Below are 14,243 nucleotides of genomic sequence, written 5' to 3' on the forward strand. Positions count from 1 at the left end.
CCGTGGGTGACGCTGAGGCAGCATGCCGGGACAGACGGTGGCTTGAGTCTGGGAGGAGCCTTGCGTGGTGGTTTCTTCCAGCATCGCTGACGCTGGAGGTAAGGTATGGCTTCGTAGTTCCAGGTTGGGAGACTTGGGATCGATACCCAGCACCTTCACCAATATATGAGGGGGTATATTTATAAAGCAGTTAGGGCTACGCAACAGCCTTGGCTCAAGAGCGTCGGTAGCTGTCTCGCGCTCTCCGGGCTGCTGCACTTCGTTATCTTCTCTCAATGGCTGCAGACACTCTTCCCCACTACATTGTTGGTAAAGCATAGTAAAACAATACAAGGCTAGCGCGCACGAGTGCGACTCACGATATCAGTCCTACATGGCTGCGGGGCACACACATACACAGATCTGCTTCTCCACAGGGTAAAATCGGGGAAAACTGGGCAGAACGCCAGACAGGTGCTGCCATCTGTCGGGCGGCTGGCGAAGTGTACGTGAGAGTCTCGGGGAGGTACTGATACCTCACAGCAGTTGCTCACGCCGACGGCATAAACTAATATTCAATCATCCACAGAGTAATGAAGTACCCCGCAGCTGCCTCGCCTGAGTGTTCTTTTGTAAAAGCAAGTTTACGGAGGAAATGACAAATAATTCTTGCACAAGGGTCTGGTGCAGAGGGAAATTTTCGCGCTACGGTTCGCGAAATCCTGACCGGCACTTCCGTGGCCGCCTGCTCTTCTTCGTCGCTTAACGCGGAAGGCTCGTAACCGTACGCGGTAATATTTCTTGCCAAGTTGGAATGGTGCTCGTCTTCAGACGTGTACTCATAGCTGGTATAGAGTCACCAGAACTCGAATCCAGGCTCGCGATGGCGGCCTCGGCGCGCTTCGAATGACCGCGCCCCGCCGGCTGGCTATCCGACGAGGGTGTCGTCACGTCACGCCTTCCAACTCCCGCGGGTCGGGCGGCAAGCGCGTTCACAAAAACGCCAAAAATAAAGCCATCGGTTCAAAAATGAGCTAAGTTACTACTTCTTTTCGGTGTGATCACAAACGGACGATTCATTTTCAGCATTTTCGTAAAATTTTCAGAATTTGTGTCCCTATCCCTTTAACGAAACATGGGATGAACGGTTTTTCGTTTCGCCTAGCCTTCGCTGTAAAAACTTGAATAACAAGAAGACATGTTGACTTACGTTTCGGAGGGAGCCGGCGTGGTGGCGTTTGCTCAGACGCCATTTTTCTGACCAATTGCTCGCTCCCCGGTGGCGAAATTAGTAAACTACTGGAACCGATATATTCTCTGAAACATTGACATCGGCGGCAGAGGTTTCTGAAACCTACACTGAAGGAGGTGCTCTTCAATGAGCGCCGTTATTTACCCGCACGTTTGTGCGGGCTAGGCCGTAAAACAATAACTGAAGCGTTAGGGTGCTGCTGCTCAAGCGTTAGGCAAGCTGTTCAACCCCCAGGTACAATTTCATCCCAATTCATAAGGCTGCCACCTAATCAGCTCACGAGCGGTTGGTTAAATGAACATTAGGGTCGGGCAGGTAAGTGTCATCACCCATTCTGTTTGTTGCTAGAGAGACAGAGAGAGAGAAACGTTTATTTTTGAAACAGCGTCCCGAACGAGGCCCGATATCACCCTGAGGTGGGAAGGTTCCTTAGTCCAGGAACCCTCTGGCTTCGGCTGCCCTCTTGGCCCTGGCGACAAGTTGTCGTTGGTCTTCCAAGTCCCCGAGGGCGAGCTTGGCCTCCCACATTTCGAAAAGGTGGTCTTCGTTTGATTTTGGTGCTCGGTTAGCGTCCATTTCCGGCTGCATTTCGCTGTCTTCATGCCACAGGCATTCCAAGAGCAAGTGCGCCAGGATGTCGGGAACGTTGCAGAGTGGGCTAGGTAGCTGTGGAGCGTCGGGTAGAGGCGGTGCATTATATTTCCGTGAGTGTAAGTATTACTTTGTAGGCGTCTGAGGACCGCGCTTTCTTCTTTGCCAAGGTTTGGGTGCTGTGGAGGGTACACGCGGCGCTCGAGCCTGTAGTGTTGCAATATCGCCGAATAGTTATTGGGTACGGTTTCCACCTCTTCTGGCGCGGGTCGGAGGGCATGTGGGGCGAGGGGAGCCCGGCTGACCTGCTCGCAGGCAGCGGTGTGAGCCGATTCGTTCCCCTCTAGTCCCTCGTGTCCGGGTACCCACGTTACGCAGGTGTACGGGAGCGGAGTGCTACGTCGTTGTAGTACCTTGTGTGCATCAGCCGAGATGCGGCCCCTCGAGAAATTTCTACAGGCGGCCTGAGAGTCGGTGAAAATGACTGCTGCGTTTGTGCATGTGGTGGTGGCGAGAGCGATGTTGCTAGAACCTACAAAATACTAAACTGCGCATGCAGCGCCCGTCTGAGGTGTAATCGTAAATGCATGGGATAGGACAGTGACAATCCAAGGCTCACACGTCCTCGCATGTCTAGGCATAAAAAGGGTATTTTGTCCACAGGTTAAACAAAATATATTCACACAGATTTGTTGAGGGTTCATACTATATCTATGATTTTATGCAGTCTTTCTTGCATTGTTCTGTAAATATCTTGATAAGGGAATATATTTGTTTTCAATGGAATTTATCGCCATTTGTGTTCACATCAAATGCACTAATCAACGTTCCGAACGACTTAAGCACTAACCAGATATAACTTCAATATCAGTCGGAAATTTGTTCCTCATGGTTGTCCCTCTAGTTGTGCGCAAGAAGCAATCCAAACAAACGCATAACTTATGGCCTTCGCTAGAACATTTGTGCCGCCTGTACTACATACAGGGTCTTCATTTTTAGGTTTTACGGAATTTTCAAGATCACCTGTGGCAGGGGGCCTAACTGTTGTCCTTGAGTTGTATTATTCGACGAGGCGCGCATTACTAGGACGAGAACTCGAAACACATATTCAAATAATTCCGAAAACTGCAATAAACTCCTTCTGAGAATTACTATGTGGCCCAAATAGCAATTTACGAGTTACAGCCGGTGAGCGTGAAAGGCGTATCGACTTGAAATATATTTCCAGGATGACACAAGCTTCTAGTTATTGTGTCCTACAGTGTGGGGTGAAATACATGGGCGTTCCTACTTCTTTCGGGCTTCATTGCATAAAACAGAGTCTTATTAAAGGAGCAAGTGGAACAACAGTGCCTTTTTTACGGCGAGTTTGTTGGCGCATTACTCCAGACTGGTGCCATTCTGGAAATTCATTCCATATGCCTTGCAAACTCGTAAAGTAATTCAACAAGAATGTAGTTCGTGAATGCTGTTAATAATTCGGAGATGTGTTTCGATTCGTAGTGCAAGTAATGTCCGTCTCTCTGAATTATCCGGCTCAGAGTCTAGAGTAAACGATATTTGCCACAGGCGAGTTTTAAAAATCCCATGAAACGTAAAACTGATCACCTTGTATATACATAACTAAATATTATCCTCGCTACTTTGTACACATAAAAGGCCTCTCAAATAGCCTGGCTTTTCGGCTCATGGCTCTGCATACTTAATTCTCACCGCGCAATGTTGTCACACCGCTGCATAACACCAGTGAAACTCACCGTGCAGCACAAACACTAACTCTTCCTCATGAAGGAAACACGATGTCATCGTCTTCTTTTTCTTCGTCAGCTCTGTGTAATGGTCGGCTTCATACCCCCGCCCCAAAAACACGACAATAGGCCTCTACATCAATGACCGTATTATCTGGCCGCTTACCGTGTCTTAACGTGAATTGCTGAAGGTGGCCAAGGGCGCAAAGCGTACGCCCATGGTAGCTGACGATTTATTAGGGAGTTTTAGTATAGCGGGAAACGATTAAGTTAGCGTTAGCATGCGACGCAACGCTAACGCAAAGAAAGGCTGCACTGCGCGGTACAAGGTAGAGTTTTAGAATAGCGGAACGGAGCAAAACGCTAACGTTAACGCAAATACACTTGGGCGCCATTTCGAGGTGGATGCAGCAAACATGAGCAAACCCTCTCGTTAAGCCTACTCCGCTGCTAATCGAGAACGTATATCGAAAACAATGCCCATTTGTCACCTATACTCCGCTGTCGAAGCATAATCACACAACTCTAAAGCAAACATGAGTATTGGTGGGAAACGAATGAGCCGAACAGTGCAGGCCGACGACTCGATACATCCGAAGTGGACGGCTTTCGCTTCAACAGGCGTCGCCATCTTGCTCTACGTACGGAATCCCTTGCGTGCGTTAGTGTTGAACGCTATATTTCGGAAATAGCGTACGTACGTAAGAGTGCTGGCTACGTTTACGTTCGGCGCATGTGCAGTTTGTAGCACGCAACGTTAACGCTAACGCTAAATCCTTGCGTTTTCTGTTTTCCGCTATACTAATACTCCATATTATCGGAGACATATGTGGCCAGGACGAGCTAGTCTTCACCAAATTGCATTGGTGCGCTATCTGCCTCGATAAGCTGTGCTATCACCTGCGTTCGGTACCGCCGGAAAGCACATACGCAGCCCACGCTTTCCAGCGGTCTCGACCGCAGATGACAGAGTAGCGATGCAATTTCGTCGATGGTCGCGTATCCTGGTCAATTTTGTCCCCATAGTACGCGAAAAGAACTAGTAACAAGCATATATACGGAGCTTGTATTATGAATTTCGTAGTTTTGAATAGAATAATATTCCTCGATAATTGTCACTGCAGGAGCAATGTCAAACCACCCCGCCCCCGCATGCCCGCATACACACACACCCGCTCGATTCCGACACATGAATATTGCCTTCGCTTTGGTCAAACGTCCTGACGCCGAAGTGTTTGGATATGTCATTATGCTTCCACTTTGTCTCCATATTCGTTCCTTGCCAATGTCTTCAGCAGCTAGACTAAGCCTGATAGCATAATCGTATAAGAAATGTTTCTGCGCCAGTAAAGCCGTGGTTTCGGTGCAGACACGAAGTTCTTCTGTGGAACATGTATTAGGTAACACCTCACCAAAAATTTCTGAAAAACGTCTCCTAGATTCCGACTCTCTCTTACTTTCATAAACACCAAAAATGCGTGTTCATAATTGGCCCGCTGTTTTTCACGTCGGTAATGCGCAGGGCTGGAACGACGTCAGTTTCCACGGGTCCCGGCAGATACCGACGCCGAACATAGACGCCCTGGCTGCGAACGGAGTCGTACTGCAGCGCCACTACTCGACGCCGGTGTGCACGCCTTCCCGCTCGGCTTTCTTCACGTCCCGTTATCCGCCACGTACCGGTAAGAAAACAGTTGCTAACGTGTTATGCTCTTTCTGCAAAATTTTTTTGTCTGCTTGGTGGGCTAAAGGTTCCATGTATATATTCAGAGAAGCTTGGTGCAATGGGCCTGCATTTTACAGAGATAGGTGTTTAGACTATCGCGTTATTTCAAGTTCGTGACGTTTGTCACAGATTTCACCATGTTTACTGCTTTATTGTCATGTACATCATCACGTTGGTTTGGCAGAAGTCCTCAAAACGGCGCTCGGTATTCCAGGGTTCATGATGCAGGTTCATGATGTGTTAGCCGTTGTACCGCCATCGTAGGTGACTTCGTGCGTCATCGTGCCCTCATCGCTGTCATATGTTCGTCGGTGTCATCTAATACCTTGATATCGTTCATGGGGAACGATAAAGATCTCGAATGAATACGGGCAGGACGAGTAGCCGATGTAGGTTGGCGCTCTGTACGATGCGCACAGGGCTCGGGTCTGTCACCTACGCACCATGTCCACTCTGTATTCGTGCTGTGCAACGTTCGTAATAATGCAATGTTCGACAACGTTCGACAAGTTGGCTCTGATCAGACCCAACTAGTCCACCACCAACTCATAATTAAGTGCCTATCGCTATAGTCGTGGCGACTACGGTTCCTCGGGGTGCTTATAAAAAGCTTAGGTTTCCCTTTCTTTGTATCTTTATTTCGTTACTCGTCGTTGCACCAGATTTGGGCTACGGACCGCTTCCCCCAGCCGGGAAGGGTGCTCTGCCACTACGCTTCGAGGTGCTTCCGCAGTGGCTGAAGCGACTGGGATACAGCACGCACATGGTGGGAAAGGTAAGATATACAGATTATAATTAAATCATTGGCGCGTGTACGGGCGCCAGAAACACGGAGAGGTGGCTAATACGCTATCTTTGCAGCGCTGTCTCTCGCCGTCGTAAAGCGCAACCTCAAATTAAGGCGGCATCTTCTCTACTCAATGTTAGACATCAGAAATATAGTTTTGCATAGGCAATTTCTTTTCAGTCGTTTAAATATATATATCAAACGCGCTTTGTGCCTTGAGTTTATTCTTGCATTATTTGTCGTGGACATTGCGCCATGATTTTCTATAAAGTAAAACTATATTATCCGAAGCGCGAACGGTATAGATGGATGGTCATATGTACCGTACTTCCGCCTCCTATATAGAGTAAGTGATTGATTTAATGTCCACAGAGCATGCCGATTTTCGTGGCCTCAGATTTAACCATTTGGTCGCTTGTGCGATTTCGTAATGTTGCGGCGGCCTTCTTTCTGGGGTGCAGCAGATGGGAGGATATAGCCTGGGATACCTTCGCCACGCTCTGTTCCTACTTATGGAGCGGCTCTCTCCACAGCTTTTGTCAGAAGACTTGTTCTTTCTTGGGGAAGCGAAGTTTCATCGGCAGTCGTGATTGGGGAGCGAAGTTTCTTCGCAAGCAGTCGATAAACACACGCGGATGGTTTTATTACAATAGCAATTATATCCATTTCGGCCCTGGTGCCCTATAAAAATGACACGAATAGAAATTGTTCCAAAACGTGACGCAAATTATTAGCAAAAACAAAAAAGAATTTCCGCTATTCTCCATACACCTCCGCCAGCATAACGCCGACGGACAGGCTTTCACTGCGGTTAGCGTAGACCATGAATGTAAAGTAACGAACGCAATCTGGTTTCGGACGACGTCCTCTGAGATCGCAGAGCAGGCTGCAATAGCGATGGCCTTATTACACGACAAGAGGACATCAATCTACAGTGACTCAAGATCAGCCGTTTGGTCATTTCCCAAAGGAACCATATCCGAGCTGGCCCTAGGGACACTAGGAAGCAAGCAGATCAAACCACACACCAGCCCACATGGGACAGATCGAGGGTGCCCCGACCAACCTTAATGGGTTGGCACACAATGCTGCACGAGGGATTATCAACCGCGTAGCTACGAGTACCGGGCAGCGTAACGTTGGGGGTACTGACAATCGGGACTCTCCTTCCTCGCACAACGAAATTACTAAGCACTTTTACTTGGCTCGTAGGATCTACCCCCTCCAACATTGTAAACTCAATACACCTCAGGCTTTAACACTAAGACTTCTACAGACGGGGGCATACCCAAACCCCCTACTTCTTCACAAAATGTACCCCGAAATTTCGGATCATTTCGCGCTCCGTTTCACTGAATATCGCTGAAATGTAGTCCTGCTTCCCTGGCGAGCTCTTCGTTGCAAGGTTCAGCGGCAGCAACGGTATCCATCGCGGCGAACGCAAACGCAGCGACCATGCATGCAGTCATGATGCATCCAGCCCCTCGGCCGTTTACGCAAACGGTGACGTATCATGGCGCATTCTGATTCGCTGAGAGCAATGAAATCTGTGACGACACTGCTTCAGCGCCAAATCTGGGGTGAGAGAAATTGAGGAAGAGATATTTGGTCTTTGTTTACGAATTTCTCAGCTAATAACTCATATTTTTGCCCCCAACAAAAACTGCATGCATTCCTGAAGGTCCCTCTCTTATTCCAGCTGAACTTTCTGTTTCTCTTTAGTGTCCCTTTAAGCAAAGGTAAAGCTAAGAACCAGCCAAGCCCAACCAAGTTAAGCAAAGGAAAGCAAAGTTAAAGCTAGGGAGGCGCCAACTGCTTCGCTGTTTTCCCAGTTTTCGCACCACTTAGTGTGAAGCTGCCCTTATTTTATATTAGTCATATACTTTTGTCATATATGTGAGCAGGTCATTACAACAACGTCTTGGTATGGTGTAGATAATGTCTACAATAGTTGTGAAGGTTTATATCACCATCGACGAGCTTGTCAATTTGATGATTGTCTTTCTTTTTCCATTCGACATCTTCTCATTACCTCTGGTATCGTCGTGTGTGAATCAGCTGGTGAGTTAAACGCAGTGAAGCGTGACAAACGGCGTCAGGTAAGCAAAAGTGTTGTAACGGTAGCGTACGGTGGCCAATTGAAGCACTCTTCTTTGTTCTACGCGCAATCAAGGCTTGTCCTCTGCACGGTGCGTCAGTAGCCTGTCTTGGTATGAAGCACCATTTGCAGATCCTCTTCGCTATCCATCCAGTGTTGGCTCTCCTGTGGATAAATGCCCGGGTCGTTTGTTGTGCAGTGGCACCTGGGATACAAGAGCCTCGAGCACACGCCCACATGGCGCGGCTTCGACACCTTCTTCGGTTACTACAACGGCCAAGAATTTTATTTTAATCACACCACCGCCTCGGAAGTGAGTACTCCTTTGCTTCACGCTAAACCGAAGCCAAATCAACAACAACGCGTCCGTGCTCTGCGTTGATGCGGTGTGCCTGCAATTAGAACAAGGTAATGCGGGGGCCAAGGATACAACACTTATGTGTGGCGTTTAGGTATTGAAGCGAAGTTTTCTATACCGCACTGATTCGTCCGTGAGCGCAGAAAACGCACTGCAGCAAAGCCAACTTACAAAATGGAACTATTTGTGCATCTGCGCACTCAATAGAACAACGGCTGCGCATCTGTGGGCACAATAGAACAACGGCGCACAACATACGCATTGTAGAACACTACAGCCTACATTCGCAGTTGTACCGATAAGAACAATGGGAACTGCAACGCCACGCTACCCAGACGAACTGCATATATCTGCATTGCATTACGCGCGCCACGAAATGCATTCTCGGCCGTCACCAAGGGTAGCCGATCACCAAGGGTAGCCGATTGCCGCAGCGGCGCGCCGCTGCGGCAATCACGTGACAGACTAGACTGTCTCCCCCCTTCTCGAACTATCCATCAGCTCGGTCCCGGAGCTGATGCGTGCAGATGATAGTGCGAAACGAGTTTCCTGCTAACAGCGGACGCGAGTATGAAACGAGCGGTCGGGCGGGTCCGCATGTCACCAGTTTCCCGCGCGCACGTCACGGAAGCGGGCCGCAAATCAAGAAATCAAATCACATATGCATCGCATGGGGTCGCTCAGCATTTCTTGGGTTCGTTGCGTGGTCGTTGGCTTTGGACTTTGACTTTGCTTCAGATTGCATGGGAGAAAGCCTAGTATTCAACCATCTTTCTTTAAGAAGGGGGCGTTGATTTTCTTTTTTTTTGCGCCTGAATCCGCAAGTAACCTTTCCAGGCAAAGTCGCCGCAAGATGTCATCGCCGCACGCGTGATATGGCATAGTCATCCTACACACTAAACTAAATAAATTTTAGTAAGGTGTTAAAATGTCTAGTGGCCAGGTTTTCCTCCTGTCTAGTAGCAATATTTTGCGCCTCAGTTCATCGCTTTAAGCAACGCCTGCAGCAGCAGTCAAACTGGCGTTATAACTGTGCAAGATATCGTCAATAAAAAAATAAAAGCCCCTTTCTTAATGAAATATGGTTGGACGCAACGCTTTCGCCCGTGCTAACAAAATCAAAGTGCAATGCCAACGACTACGCAACGAACCCAAGAAATGCTGAGCTAGCCGATGCTGTGCATATGTGATTTGATTGCTTATTTAGCATTGTATTTTTTAAACGTTGAAGTTGGATGAAGACGCATTTCGTTAAGGTGCATAGTCTTTATTTTATCTCATGCAGCCGTTGATTACACGCACGCATACACTTTCACGGAGTGCATGTCGTTGCCGATAGACGGGATCGGGTTTACGGGAACGATCGCTCTCGCGCTTACGTTCGTGTACGGCAGCCTCTTTTTCTGCCATCCGCTGCAGCCGCGGCCTACCTATGGTGACGGTCGGGAATGCATTGCGTGACGCGCGTAGTGCAATGCAGATATATACAGTTCATCTGGGCCGCGTGGCGGTTGAATTCCCATTGTTCTTATTCGTACAACTGCGAATGTAAACTGTCACGTTCTACGATTGTGTGCGCAGATGCGCAAATTGTTCTATTGTGTGCGCAGATGCACAGATAGTTCTACTGTGTAAGTTATAGTGAATTCCACTGGCGGATCTGGAGCGGTGTGCCGAATCCACGACGGAGCAAGAAAATCCGCCGCGGAGCGACCCGATCCCGATCGACCAGTGAAAAATAAACACGCTCCGGCAGGGATTGCAGCGGAAGTTGTCGCACGCATCCGGTTACCCATGTTGCCAATCTCGCATTAGACCGCGTTGGGGGTTCTAGGCACAGCGGCAACTGCACTTCGCGTCTTCTTCGACGTAGCCGACGATTTTGGGGCGTTTGTGCGGAGGCTCTGCAAACATTTCATTAAATAAAATGTCGTACAGTACGTACGACTCATCCTCATCGCTGCTGCTTTCTGAAGAGGAACTGTGCGAACTGTCGCTGTCGCTCAAAGCAACGAGCAATCTGGCAGGGTCGAACGACGCCATTTCAGAACTGTAAACAACGCCACAGGGTTACCAGACAGCGCTTGAAAAAGCGCTGCAAGCAACCGACGTACCCGATTGTTCCGGAAGTGACGGCGCCTAGTCGCTGGAGTTCCGGCGAAATCCGGCTCTATAAGACGGATCAACGCGGAGCGCTCCGTCGCGGAGCAAGTTGCCCCAAATCGCCCAGTGGAACATGCGATCTTGCTCTGGATCCGCCAGTGGAATTCAAATTCTCGGCCGCGGAGCAAAAAAACTTGCTCCAGATCCGCCAGTGGAATTTACTATTAGCTTTCCTGCAGTGCATTTTCCGCGCTCACGAATGAATCAGTGAGACATAGAAAGCTTCACTTTAAAAGGCTACAAACGTTTCTACAGAATTGCCCGACGTGCCCTGTGATATACTTCGTTTTGTGAATTGTCGCAACCAGTCTTCAATTTCCCGAGTGCTTGAATATCCCGTTGAGCTCTCATCTCGTATCCTCAAGATGTGCACTAGTTTCATAAAAGTAGCGTAACTGGCGAAACGCTTCACTGAAACCACATTTTACTATTTTGTCGTCTTACATACCTAATTTACTAACACAATTTCCAGCAACCTAACCTAGATGGCGTAAACGGTGTGCTGAACGCTACGTTTGGGGCATTCACCGGTGGTGACTGGATTTATAGAATTTGCTTGTATGCAAAATATGCCAAATTGACAGGCTACAATCAGTTGTAGCGTGGTATATTTAGGACGACCGCTGCTGCGTAAGGTCAGCAGAGTTACTAATGAGCGTCGCGTGTGATCCAGTGCCGGTGCTTCGGATAAAGCCCTTCGCCCCATTGCCACAGGTAAATATGCATTTGTGTTCATTTCTTTATTGACCTACATTTATTTATAAAAACTGGGAAGTTAGAGAGATCATAGCAAAGTGGCACATTGCAAATTTTTGCATACAATGAGCCACGACATTCATGAAATAAGCCCACCTCGTAAAAATTATTGAACTGAAATTTTTTCTAAAAGATGCCTATGGATGTACTAGCAAAGCTGCTCGGTCCTTGGTTATCGAAAGTAGCACAGAGGAAAGCACTGAACGCACTTGAATTTTTCTTCGCGGAAATAGGAATATTTAGCGTGTACTAGGTGCCGCATTGCGTACAGTTATTCAAACTCAACTCACTTCCATCATTTGTAATAATATGCACTTCATTTGTATTTATGTGCGCTTGATGGTTATGATGTGTGTAATGGTGATTTTTGTACGCCTTGCGTGATTATTTATGGTTTTGGTGTTGTGCGTCTGGGTGTGTATGATGTCAGCTGCGTATTTTCTTCATGTTTATGCCTGTTAATCTCAGACCACATCGCAGCCATGTGACCATTCGGAACGCATCATACGTGTGTGTGTGTGTGTGTGTGTGTCGGGACTCAGTATAATATCTGGGGCAACCTTTTGTCTCTGTAGGTTCCGGTGAGTCTTGAACTATATGCGGACTTCAGTTACTTCGTTATATAACACCATTTTATAGATTTTCTGGATATGGGATGAGACTTATTATGTAACCTTTTTTTTAATTGCTCTTACTATTACGTCAGAAGGAGTTGCCATCACCATAATAGCTGATTAAATATCTTCATTTCCATTTCAATGAAAAATAACAAAATTCTTTAGAAGCACATATGGTGGTTACTTAGCGCATTCTCCAAAAAGCAGGCGATGGGGCTAGAAACTAATGGAATCCGTGAGCATACAAAGAAGGGTTCGACGGCCGGCCGTCGATAGGTTCCTAACTGATCAACTGCGGACCACGGGCATGAGTTGACGTGGAACAGACATCGATTCATTAAAAAGGAGCTTACGCGACACTCAGCATTACAGACATATTACTCCGGGATGAGAGTAGCCAAAATGAATAGGAAATTGTAGTTACAAAATATTGCCGCGTGTCTAGCGCGGCAATGACGACGACGTGACAAGACATATCGGCGCTTATAAAAAACACAGAGAGAAAGAAGAAGAAGAAGCGGTGACAAGCGCGCGGTATTAAAAAACCGTCCGTTCTTGTTATTGCTTTAGCCGACAAGTGCGTTTCGTTCGTCTCTCGAGCTTCCGACGTCGCGACACTGGTGAAGGTGCTGGGTACCTGATGCTCGGGACACCTGCACGGACCCGAACACGTAGTCCCGAGAATCGACCTCTCGTCATTACTCCAGGGCACCGATTCAGCAGCCGCCTGTTAGGCCTTAGCCCCGAATTCACCAGCGTTCCAGCTCCGACCAGCATGGAAACTCCTACATCGGCGAATCTTGCTCCTTCACACATGACGACGAGCCCTTCCCAGGTGACTTTCAAATAGCCTCGCGTTCCAGATATCTTTCGTGGTGATGCATTTGAAGACGTTGAGGACTGCTTAATCAGTGTGAGAGGGTTGCTAAAGTGAACGGATGGAGCTCAGAACAAAAACTTAGGCATGCTTATTTCGCACTAGAAGACAGTGCGCGCACATGGTTTAAGAACCGGGAAGTATGCTTCCAAACGTGGAACGACTTTCGACGCCAACTCCTGGATACCTTCTCCTGTTCCGACCGGCGGGATTACGCGCAACAGCTAACGGAAGCGCGCTTCCAGAAACCCAACGAAAGCGTCGCTAGTAAGCTGAGGATATGACCCGTCTATTTCGTCGAGCTGACCCGATATGCCCGAGACTAAGAAAGTACGCCTTCTCATGCGCGGAATTAAGGAACAATTGTTTGCAGGCCTGGTACGAAACCCACCAGCCACGGCAGACGAATTCATCGTGGAGGCCACTATAATCGAGCGAGCACTTCAGCAACGATGCCGCCACATTGACCGCCTGTCCAATACCACACCGATGAGCACCGCAGCTCAGAATGCCACCACTAGCGAAAGCCCTCTGCGAGAGCTGATTCACAGAGTACTGCGTGAGGAACTATAAACCCTGGTTGCTCCTTCTACCGAGCCAGCAGTTGCTTCTGTTGCCGAAGTCGTCCGCCAGGAGCTGCGGCAAGCCTTTTCATCGCCCGCGCCGTGCCCTGAATCACGCCCGTTGAGCTATGCCGATGTCGTTCGTCGTCCTCTCCCTCCACCGCCGACCACGCCATTCCATCCGCCACCTGTTACCACTCCATCGTGGCAGCGGGAGCCTGGGAGACGACCACCAGCTCGCCGAACTGACTTCTGGCGCACTGCCGACCGTCGGCCACTCTGCTTCTACTGTGGGGAACCAGGCCACATTGCCCGTTACTGCCCTCATCGAGACGTCGTGTTTGGAGGCTTTCCACGTTCAGCTTCCCCGCGCATTGAATACCGCCGTGTCCAGGACGATTGTTACTCGCCGACCACTCAAGCCGCTTCGCCACGTCGTCGCTGGCATTCTCGGTCACCTCAACGTTCCGCTTCCCGCAACCATCCCTGCTTCGCAGACGTCGTCAGAGGCCGTTCCTCCAGTCCTCACCGGGGAAACTAACGGCCGCGACCTCCGGGGGGAAGGTTGCCAACTGTCGAGACGCCGAAAAGACCCCCCAACCGCCGCAACAAGACGACATGACGACGATGAGTAATGCCGACGAATGTGTTCGCGCCGACCTCAGCCTTTTTGTTGACGGACATCCCGTAACAGCCCTTGTGGACACCGGTGCTGATTTCTCCACTAT

The 14,243-nt window shown here is 48.8% G+C and overlaps 1 protein-coding gene across 1 annotated transcript in view; it reads left to right on the top strand.

Moving 5' to 3' along the window:
- Positions 1–2,100: 2,100 nt before the first annotated feature.
- LOC119459169 (arylsulfatase J-like) overlaps positions 2,101–14,243 on the top strand; it is an 82,279-nt gene continuing 70,136 nt past the window's right edge. The window contains exons 1-4 of the mRNA XM_037720994.2: positions 2,101–2,145; positions 5,093–5,252; positions 5,959–6,071; positions 8,381–8,494. Coding sequence (XP_037576922.2) covers positions 2,101–2,145; positions 5,093–5,252; positions 5,959–6,071; positions 8,381–8,494 — 432 coding nt within the window. The remainder of the gene's footprint in view (positions 2,146–5,092; positions 5,253–5,958; positions 6,072–8,380; positions 8,495–14,243) is intronic.

The sequence above is a fragment of the Dermacentor silvarum genome, chromosome 7 (assembly GCF_013339745.2).
Source record: "Dermacentor silvarum isolate Dsil-2018 chromosome 7, BIME_Dsil_1.4, whole genome shotgun sequence".
NCBI classification, from domain to species: domain Eukaryota; kingdom Metazoa; phylum Arthropoda; class Arachnida; order Ixodida; family Ixodidae; genus Dermacentor; species Dermacentor silvarum.